Below are 11,413 nucleotides of genomic sequence, written 5' to 3'. Positions count from 1 at the left end.
CCTACAAAAAAAGTATGCATTACTTTCGGAGGATATTTCATCAATTTTGTTGCGTTTGTTTGCTTGATAATTCTTTGCTTTCCAGAATATAATCCAAAAAAAGCACATTATTAAAGATTCATCTTTAGGAAAAAAAATGAATCTGATGACAAATAAGATATATTATAAAGCTATCTTTTTTTTTTCATCAAAATTTTATTTGTTAACGTAATCTTTTGTATGTATTATCAGAACTGAACAAACATAAAAATTTTTAAAAAAAGCAAAAAAGAAAAAACAAATGACAAACCTGTAGAAAAATATGTTATTTTTTCGTGTATTTTGACAATTTTACTATGTTTTTGTTAGCTGATGATTGTTTGCTTTTTCAGGATGCGAAAAAAAGCACATATATACGAACCTACTCTTTAAAATATCTTATCTCATTTTTTTATCCATATTTCATCGTAATGTTACATATTGATTAGCCACCTACCGGAGCAGCCACCTTAAATGATATAATACCATGATATTTTATGTGACTTGTTTAGGGGAAAAAAGGAAAGGAAAAAAGCTACACTAGTTCAACTCATTGCCTTATAAATATACCTTAGTATGGGGTTCCATACTACAATTATAAATACCATTGATCTAGCATTATTTCATAAGAAACATAATGGAATTCCAAAGTGAAATGCAGGCTGCAAAACTGCTAAAAGCTCATAGCCACATATGGAATCATATATTCAATTTCATAAACTCTATGTCTCTTAAATGTGCTGTTGAATTAGGCATACCTGATGCCATTCACAATTATGGTCAACCCATGCCACTTTCACAACTCATAGCTTCACTGCCAATCCACCCATCAAAATCCTCCTACATTCAACGTTTGATGAGAATCTTGATCCACTCTGGATTCTTCACCACGAAGAATGTCGCCAATGATGACCACAAAGTTGGGTATGTGTTAACCGATTCATCCATGCTTCTGCTTAAGGACAATCCCTTAAGTGTGACACCCTTCTTACTTGGCATGCTTGATCCAATATTAACAAAACCATGGCATAAATTGTCCACATGGTTCCAAAGTAACAATCTCACACCATTTGAAACAGAACATGGGGAAATGTTTTGGGCATATGCTTGTCATGAGCCTAAACTCAATGAATTTTTCAATGATGCCATGGCAAGTGATGCTCGATTGGTTAGCAAGTTGTTACTTGATGACAAGTGCAAGGGAGTGTTTGAGGGTTTGGAATCATTGGTTGATGTTGGTGGAGGCACCGGAACTGTTGCAAAGGACATTGCCAAAGCATTCCCACAGTTAGAGTGCACTGTTCTTGATCTTCCACATGTTGTTGCCGATTTGGAAAGAACTGGTAACCTCAAATATGTTGGAGGAGACATGTTTGAGGCTATTCCTCCTTCTAATGCCATCTTGTTGAAGGTAATAAAATAGTATCACTTGCTTTCATTTTTTAGTATAATTAAGTTGTTTATGTATACTTTTAAAATTATAGATTCAAGCTCTGCAAATATCACTTATATTATTAGTTGTGTCTGATATCTTTTTAAACTTTGTGTAATAAAGAATAAGTTGTATCCTTTTTACATTTTTAATGTGTTTTTTAAATATCTTTTCCTATAAATTTTTGAATTTGGTGTATTTGTTTTTATTTTTCCTATTAATTTTTTGTATAATAGAAATTTTACACAAGAAAAAACTCATTTAAATTAACTATGGTTAAATTTGATGAATTTTACGTTTTTATTTTACTTTTTCTATCTATAATAATCCCGTTTTCTTAATTAAGTGTGCTGAATCGTTGGTTTCATTTATATCAAATATTGAGTTCTTTTGGTATGCTAGATTTTTTTATCATACATATGATGTTAATCACACACACGTATAGTCATATATAACGATGAGTGTTAGGACCAACAAATTTTGTGAGTTATAATTATCAATTAGTTATCATTAATATTTTTAATAATATAAAATTATATTATATAAGATTACTTATTTTATTTTTACTGGCCAAATTTTAATAAAACTACTATTCTTAAATTTTTTCATATATAATTAATGAACCTGTCTGAAGGGACCACTAATAAAGAACTAATAACAACTAACTAATTGACCCTTGACGTAAGTAGCATGTCTGCATGTGGTTACATAAACTTTAGCTAATATTCTTTTCGTATCTATATTTGAATTTTTCTACAGTAATATAAAACGATAAAATAATATCCGCATGTGATCACATAGTTTACTAAAGTAAACAAGATGAATTAATCAAACTCTTTCTATTGATTTTGATCAATAACTTTTACTTTGAATATAAATACAGTGGATTTTGCATGACTGGAGTGACGAAGAATGTTTGAACATATTGAAAAATTGCAACGAAGCAATCATGAGCAAAGGCAAAGGAGGAAAGGTTATTATTATAGACATGGTAATAATGGAAGATGAGAAAAAAGGTGGTGATAATGATGATAAATCTGTTGAAACAAAACTCTTCTTTGACATGCTGATGATGGTGTTGCAGACTGGAAAGGAGAGAGATGAAAAAGAATGGGCCAAATTAATATTTTCTGCTGGATTTAGTAACTATAAAATAACTCCAATTCTAGGATTAAGGTCCCTCATTGAGATATATCCATAGCAAACTTATCACAACAATAAACTTATCCCTCGTTTAATGTCAAAATTGTAATTTAGATGGTGTCTTAAAGGAAAACTAAATAAAATGTATTCCAATAAAATTGTTTAGGAAAGGACTCTTTAATTTATAAAGAAGCTGAGTGCAAATAAAATTTATATATATATATATATATATATATATATATGTGAATTTTACTAACTCTCTCTAAATTAGAGGGTAAATTATCCCTTGTGACATGTCTTTTTATTATTAAATGAAATAAAATAAATTGTGTGTATCTGATAATGCCATGTTTTCATATTGGTCCTCCTCATTCATAACCTCTTCTTCATCTTTTGCATTATCTTTTTCGATAGTGTCATCCTTATCTAACCAATTTGATTCAACATTACACCGATCACACTACAGGTGAAGCCATAGTCTTTTATCAATTTTTTTTTTCCTGCTAGCATAGTTTTCATTGATAGAAAAATAGCTCAAACAGATCTCCCTATCTTGAGGAACATCATGAATCATCCTAACAATAATGTCAGTATTATTACTGCCATCCAGTGGATTACTATCCACATAATCAAATCTACAGATATTGGGAAGACAATCGTGATTAAAAAATGAGGCATAGGGATATATACCATAAATTCTAATAGACCTCTCGCCATCATCAACAGAAACCGGCTGCATTAAGCCAAAGACATTGTGCTTGTCCTTAGCCAGAAGCGCAGAGGTGAGTTCCAAAAATAAAAATAATACATTCTGAAGACCAGTGGGAGCAATTGAGCAGAAGGATGAAATAAGAGGGTGGAGGAACTGAGCTGCAGAAATTGTAGCATCATCAGGAGAACCATGAAGAAAAAGCAAGATTTGAAAGTCTGAGGGGGAGATATTGGCAAGATTGTACGCAGCAATGAAAAATTGAGCCTAAACTTAAAGTTTAAAGGGATGTCCAAAAAAGAAGAGTTGACTTGGAAGTGAGACAATGCTTGATAAAATTAAATTTTTTAATAATTTTTATAATTTAAAAAAAGTTACATCATGATTAATTAATTAAATTAATAAAATTTAGGTTAGATTAAAGTTAAAATTAATCATGATAAATTAATTAATTTTATTTCAGTTAATAATAAAAAAAATATGTTACAAAAGATAATTTATCCTCTAATTTAAAAAAAATGGATAGTATTCACTATATATATATATATATGTGTGTGTGTGTGTTTTTTTTATCATAGTATTCATTTTAATAATCAAGTTGTCAATTTCTTTGCATATGTTAAACTCATTTAAATAAAAAAATTATTTATTTTCGATTAATGTAAATTTTAAAAGATCTACCATATTTTTTCATATTTTATGTTTAGATTAAATTTTAAACACTCAACAATAGAAAAAAAAAAAAAAAACTGGATTGAAAGAAGTAGCAAGATAGAGTGTGTTATTTATTTATTTATTTACAAAAGCCACTGAGCAAGATATTGAATTTGACTCACTTATTTTTGGATTGACTTGTGGAGGTCAACTACACTAAGCTAACTAATTAATCGACTAAATTAAAAAGCCTATCATTATTTATAGAGCTATAAATCCAAATTACATCACACCAAACTAACAAGGACAGGGACATATGTGGATCAAAGCAACCACTACCAAACAAACCAATGACGGTAAGAAGGTTAGGGTAAACACAATGAAGCAAAATAAATGGATTAGAGAACTAGAGAAGATGGTGATGTACAAACGCAATGGTGATGTACAAAAGCAGGGAAATGATAGGGGTCAGTAATTTTTGTAATTTATAGTCATTAAACAGTCATCAATAATAATTTAATAGTGTAAAATTGGTATGAAATTTTATCTAATAAGTCATTATTTTTACTAATTACATGCAAATTAGAATTTAATAAAATTGTTGGCTCTAGACTTTTTCATTTGGCAAAGCAAACCAATGATGATGCCAGTGAGCTCCTCAGGCTGACAAAGCAAAGCGAGCAATAAAGGCGATGGGCTAACCTGATTACCAAATAGAGCTAAGGCGATAGTAGGCTGCTTCTCCCTTGCCAAATAGATTTTGAAGAAAAAATAAATAAATTCGTCACTTTTTGTTTCACGAATATTTTAGTATTTAATTATTTAAAAATATTTTTAAGTTTTTTATTTTTTTTTTAAAAGTTGGATAAATTAGTTTCTTTTTAAGAAATTGGATCTGATGGAAGTATTTGTAGGAAGATATTAATCTGTTCAATTTTTAAAAAAATAAAAAAATTTAAAATTTTTTTTAAATAATTAAAAATAAAATTATTTACGAAATAAGAAGTTAAAAACTTATTTATTCTTTTCTTTAGATTTTATTACAAATGTGGTCAGTAAATTTTAATACAAATGCTAACCGCAACATATTATCCGATTGAGTCATTTTATCTCCCTTTTTTTATCTAATAAGAAATCTACTATTTTCTATCACAAAAAAATTGTGTGCAGGCAATTTTAATCATAAAATATGTAAATTACTTTTATACCATCAAAGATTGATTAGGGTGACAAATTTTTGCGAAATTTTTGATAAACATGCTTAACAAATTACTATACTTTTAGTAATTTATTGAGTTATCCTAATCTTCGATGAATATTAAATTAGTTTACATAATTTATAATTAGAATTATCAGTATTTATTTTTTTCATGGTTAAAAGTTGTAAACTATTGTTTCTATTAAAATGTTGCTTTTAACATTTTTATATTGAAAAAATAATACTCTTTTTTTCTATAAAATGTCTAAATGATACTCCTCTTTCTTTTACTTTTAAAATATACAGTCTTTTCTTAAAAAAATTAAATAACATATATTTTAGTCTATTTGATTAAAATAATAATTATCTTTTATATATAAATTAATGATAATTATTTTGTTATATAAATATTTATCTAACATATATATTGCATGAGATTTTAACGTAAACCTCGGGTTAAAAAAAAGTTAAATTATTAAATAAAACTACAAAAAAAATTTATCTAAAAAGAAAAAAAATTTAAAACTTTGCAAAGAGGGGAGAAAATAATTATTTTATTATTTAAAAAAGTAATAATAATATAAAATATATACTCATTATATTATTGTAACAAATTCTATTCATTTTTAATATTTTAACTTATTAAAAAATATTTAATTGAAAATTTTTTATATATTTCATGATTAATAAAAACCATATTAAAATTAAAATAATTAAAATTTATTACATTAATAGAAATATATATTTTATATTATTACTAATATTATTATAGTAGTAAAAGTAGTAATTTTTAAAATACATATGTTATTATAATATATTTTATTTATTTTTAATTTTTTATCATTAATCATGAAATATATAAAAATTTTAGAATAAATATTTTTGTAAAATGTTAAAATATTTTATATTATGTAATAATAATAATAATATATTTATTATTAAAGTAATAAATTTTATTTATTTTTAATATTTTATCATTAATCATGAAATATATACCAAATTTTAAATTAAATATTTTGTAACAAATTAAAATATTAAAAATAAATTAAATTTATTATATTAATAATAAATATATATTTTATATTATTACTACTAATATATATAATTTTTATAATTATTATTTAAAAAAATATTTTAATCAAATGAATTAAAATATATTTTATTTAACTCTTATAAAAAAAGATGGTGTATGTTTTAAAAATAAAAAAAAGGGTTATTTAAATATCTCATAAGAGACGAAAATGTCATCTTCTCTTTCATATTTTAATTAGTTAAATTTTATTTCTCCAATCAAATACTTATCATATTTCGTTACCCAGTTTTTTTGTAAACAAAAATAGAAATTCTATCATGTTATTGTCCTATATAGAGTATAAAATTTGTATTTTATATTATTTAATGTCATTCATTTTAAAAGTTATCAGCCTCAAGCAAGAAGAAAGAAAGGAGAGTTTAAGAACATATCTTTAGTAGAGAATTTATCTCAATCTTTATTTATAATTTACCTATTATAAAAAATAATTTCACATCAATTTTTACAATATAAATAATAAATAAAAACTTAAAGTATCTTTTTCTTTTTTATTAAAAAGAACTAACTTTAGTCCTATTGTAATTCCACTTAATTAATTAATTAAAATAATTAAAATTAATATAATTATTATTTTTTTACAATAATATTTTTTAGATTTATAAATTCAAAAATAATTCGTTGTTAAAAAATATTAATATTAAAAAATCATATATAAAAATAAGTCGTATATATAGAATAAAAAATATTAATTTATTAATAATCACAATAACATAATAATAACGAGTTTTCAACGACTAATTTTATAATAGTTAATTTTGTAATGTGATTAACATTCCAAATTTTATAAATAACAATAAACAACTCACTAAAAAATTATTTTATAATGTGTAAAAAATTAGATTTATTTTTTATGTAAATAAATTTAATTAATTATAATTTAATATAATTATTTATATTAATTATGATTTAAATAATTAATATAAATTATTAATTAAATAAAAATATAATTATTTATTATAACTAATTATGATTTAATTATTTAAATAATGTTAATTATAATTTAATATAATTATTTAAATAATAATTAATTAAATAATTAAATCATAATTAGTTAATTAATAATTATATTAAACTATTTAATATAATGTGTAATTATATTAAATAGTTTAATATAATTATTAATTAATTAATTATGATTTAATTATTTAATATAATTATTTAATTAATTATTATTTTAAAAATCACTTGTCACATGCCAAGTTAGGATTAGTGGAATAGAATTTTTTTTAAGAAGGAATTTCTTCTTTTTGAGACTTGTGCAAGGACTCAGCACCTATTTTTCTCTTTAACTATTAGAGTCTTTATGATTGCGTTTGTTTAAAGAGACAGGATATTGAGACAGAAACACAGAAATACAAAATCGTATTTGGCAGAAGAGACATAGATATAGACAATGTGTACAGAGACACGAATTAGTGTATTTTATGTCTATCTTGATAAGAAGGACACAGAGACACTAACAAAGGATATAACTTATTTTTTATTTTTTTTATTATTTTTGTTAATTTTTTATAATTATATTTTTTATTTCAAATCTTTTGAATAAAAAACTAAGAATAAATTAAATTTTTATAATTTGTTTTAATTTATCACCAAATAAAAAAATATAAAATTTTGCATTTCTCTTTTATATTTTATTCTCAGTGTCTTATCCTGTTTTATTTTAAAAAATAAACATAATCTATGTGTTAGAAAAAAAATGAGAGAGACTCGTCATTAGAGGTGCTCTAAAGAGCAAAGAGAGAGAAGGAGAAAATGATTATGAATTGTATTTTTGTTAAAGAAAAAGTTATTTACAGTAATAGTTTAACTTTAACTATTTATTTGTTCATTTTTTAAATCGAACCTTATTAATAAAAATAACATACGTAATTTAACTAAAAGGATATTTTGGTATCTTAAAATAAAATTTAAAATCTAAATTCTAATAAGGTTAAACAATCTTAATTTTAAAAGAGAATTTTAGTCCTTTTAAAAGTAATTTTAAAAAAGTACGTTAGTTTTTTTTGCAATTAATTAAAAGGGTATTTTAATCTGATGGTTTCAGTGGCTAAGAGAAGGGGGTTGAATCTTAGCCCCCTTTTTCTTGATTACACTTTCTTATCTTTGAGGAGACTTTTTTTATTTTTGTCTCGTCCCTAGCCACGAAACTTTTATTTTTGTCTCGTCACTTGACACGAAATATTTTTGGTTTTGGCTCCTGTGCAGTAGAAACATAAATGGAGTAGAAGAGAGAGAGAATTACACCCAGATATATCTTGGTTCAGCTACTAAGTGCAGTGCAGCCTATATCCAGTCTCCATCACAACAATGATGAAATTTCACTATAATCATTCTGATTACAAACTGTAAAGTGCTAACCCAACTTATAAGAAAATTCCCACAGAATCATGAAACACAACATAGATGAACAAAGAAATTCTAAGGACATCTATGGCTTTTTTTCTTTTAATTTTGCACTCTCTGCCTTTTTCTGCTCTATGACTTTTTCATACAAACCTCACTGTTTGCCTTTTTCCATGAGACTCAAGACATGACAAAATTAAACAGAAAAATACAAAACAGAACACGTTGAAGGAGAAGAAAATCTGTAAGCTTAGGTAGCTATGAGAATCCCGTGTCTTGCACTCTCAATGCTTACTTCTAACTCCTTGAATCAAACCGTGACTGTTCACCCTTTTTATAAAAGAGGAGAAGCCTTCACAGTTGAAACAGAAACCAAGCTTAACTTCTTTTCCTTCACACAAAACCGGTTCGACCAAAGAGAGAAAGGAGGTAACCCATACAAAACCCAACATGCAAATACCTCTAGTTCTTCCTTGGTCATCACTCTTCATCAATCCGAGCTCTCCATCCTTGGCTTGCTCTCCAAGATAGATTTCTGGCCCTTGATGCTTCATGATGATGATGACTTCATCTGCTCCAATCTTTGCCTCTTCCACCACTTCACCACTCTAGCTACTTCTTGTGGTGGTTGAGTAGAATCAGAGACAAACCATGCCTCTAAGGATCTCTTCCTTGCTGGCCAAATCTCCTTCTACCTTTTTTGGTATGAAGAAGCTAAGATCTCATTACCATATCTTACCATTCATGGTTGAAGATCTCAGCCACAACATACTTTATAATTTTTTATGTTTTCTTGCCATCATTATGATGGTCTTGATACTTGCTCCATCTTTTTTTCGGTGAGTAGGTGTAGCTTCCATGGTTGCTGGGTAATGACCGAAACAAGATGAAAAAAGAGATGAGAGAGAAGAAACAATTTGGAAGGAAAGAAATTAAATGAGTTAAACAATTCAATTAAAAAAGTTACTTTTACTTCCCTGAGTACCGTGTAACTTTCAATGCCATCAATCATATCAATGACATTCTCTCTCATGTTTCCAAAGCTGGTATTAAATTCACTTTAGTAAAATTTGAATTCCATTAGAAATGGATTCCGTTGGAAGCTTGTAACATGTTTAAAGGAATGGGTTTTATTTAGTTAAAGAAATGCATTGTACCCATTTTCTTTTGATTTCGGACTAAGCAGTTTTTAGGTCTTGTACCAAGATTTTTAATTTGGGCTTGTATCACAATTGCTGGCCCAATTAACAATACATTGTTTCAGCCACTATGATCAAAATAATTTAACATCAAGGCTGAAAGTTTATAAGCATATTGGACTTCCACCAGAATTTCATTTTTGGCCCAATTATAAAACCTGCAACACAAAATTATTAATTAATATATGTTAAATGAAAATCAAATTAATAATTTTGTAATTAATTATTTTAATAATATTTAGTCGTCACAAATATTAATTTAGAGTTTTCCAAACTCATCAATCTTCCCCTTGATGACAAACATTATTAAAATTGAAATGGAAAGAAATTTAAAGATTTGAGTATAAAGTACTCCTTTTAAATTTCTCCCCCTTTCTAATTGTCACATAGCTCCCCTTTAATATATGCTGTTTTTACCAAGGGAAGTATTAACCTGTAACAATTTAATCAAACCTCAAATAACAATGTTATTTAGCATATTCATTACATGATGCTAAATGCTTGATTTATGAGCAGAATTGGATGATAATCAAAACTCATTTGTTATCAATAATTTGATTTTCTGCTCAAACAATGATCAATCAAAAAATCTTTTAAAAGTAAATTGCTGTTTAAAATATTTTCCAATCAAATCAGAGCAACATACTTATAGTAAGAAAATATTTTTAACCACATCATGATCACAGCAATTTTCACATTTATTTCCATACTCAATGCTTAAAGGAACTGCCAAAAATAAAGTATTCTGCAAACATGTTTATCAAGATGAATCAGAGTATTCCTATTCCACTAGTAGCAAGCTTATTCATCAAGATAAATTCATTACTTTAAATCACAAGAATACATGTTAACCAGGCAGCCATGGTATCTAAAACAAATGCATCACAATTATAATCAACCATGCGTTATCAAGCATCAAGTGTATCATTCTAACAGGGGTGATCATGAATTCTCAAAGAGAATTTCATCCCCTGTTTTCAGTTTCAATTTTTAACATTTATTCTCTCCCTTTTGTCATCAAAGGGGCACCTGTAAAACAGATTTGGATATAGAATATGCAAAGTATAATCCAAAAGTATCCACAAAGTATCACAAGATTATGGTACTAACAGTATCCAACCTAATAAAACAGAGTATCAAATTGAGCCTAAGATTGCCAATATCAAGGAAAAACAGTAATTAATCATCAGAAAGATTAAAATCAGAATCTTCAGCGCCTTCTTCGCTATCAATGCTCATATCCTTCTCCAAGTTTTCTAGCATTAGACCCACTCAATCTTTACATCTCCCCCAAGCCCTTTCATTTTCATAGGCTAGCTTGCGAGCCGCCCTATGAGATTTCACCATTAGCTCAGATATATTGGAGAATTCGGTAAGAATTTTCCTTATTGATTCGGTTGCTTTGGAGGATTCATGCAGACTCTCAAAGTCGCTATCCGTTGGCATTGATTTCTTACCCTTGGTTCCTTTAGCAGCTCCGCCTCCTTTGATCATAGAGACTTTATTTTCTACATCCTCATTTGTTAAATCTACCTTAAAGTACTCAAAAATACACGTGAAAAATATTCCATAAGATAAATTAGCCTTCTTGGTACTTTTTACAAACTCCCACATATGTCTA

The 11,413-nt window shown here is 26.7% G+C and overlaps 2 protein-coding genes across 2 annotated transcripts; one reads left to right on the top strand and one right to left on the bottom strand.

Annotated features, from left to right (window-relative positions):
* Positions 1–655: 655 nt before the first annotated feature.
* On the top strand, positions 656–2,651 carry LOC130941566 (trans-resveratrol di-O-methyltransferase-like). Its single transcript, XM_057870122.1, has 2 exons — positions 656–1,429; positions 2,334–2,651. The coding sequence occupies exons 1-2, from the start codon at positions 656–658 to the stop codon at positions 2,649–2,651; spliced, it is 1,092 nt and encodes a 363-aa protein (XP_057726105.1).
* A 402-nt stretch (positions 2,652–3,053) lies between these two features.
* Positions 3,054–10,694, bottom strand: LOC130939592 (histone-lysine N-methyltransferase ASHR2-like). Its single transcript, XM_057867683.1, has 4 exons — positions 10,645–10,694; positions 9,882–9,950; positions 9,579–9,636; positions 3,054–3,569 (listed from the first exon to the last, which is right to left on the bottom strand). Exons 1-4 carry the CDS (start codon positions 10,692–10,694, stop codon positions 3,054–3,056), a joined length of 693 nt encoding a protein of 230 aa, XP_057723666.1.
* Positions 10,695–11,413: the final 719 nt, after the last annotated feature.

Source organism: Arachis stenosperma, chromosome 7 (assembly GCF_014773155.1).
Source record: "Arachis stenosperma cultivar V10309 chromosome 7, arast.V10309.gnm1.PFL2, whole genome shotgun sequence".
NCBI lineage: Eukaryota > Viridiplantae > Streptophyta > Magnoliopsida > Fabales > Fabaceae > Arachis > Arachis stenosperma.
This window is presented reverse-complemented; position numbering and strand designations above follow the sequence as displayed.

Coding starts and splice junctions, on each gene's coding strand:
- LOC130941566 (XM_057870122.1), top strand. CDS start 656: ATGGAATTCCAAAGTGAAATGCAGGCTGCAAAACTGCTAAAAGCTCAT. Junction 1,430..2,333: donor CTAATGCCATCTTGTTGAAG/GTAATAAAATAG, acceptor ATATAAATACAG/TGGATTTTGCATGACTGGAG.
- LOC130939592 (XM_057867683.1), bottom strand. CDS start 10,694: ATGGTTGATTATAATTGTGATGCATTTGTTTTAGATACCATGGCTGCC. Junction 9,637..9,881: donor TATAAACTTTCAGCCTTGAT/GTTAAATTATTT, acceptor ATTTAATACCAG/CTTTGGAAACATGAGAGAGA. Junction 3,570..9,578: donor ATGGCATTGAAAGTTACACG/GTACTCAGGGAA, acceptor CTTTAAGTTTAG/GCTCAATTTTTCATTGCTGC.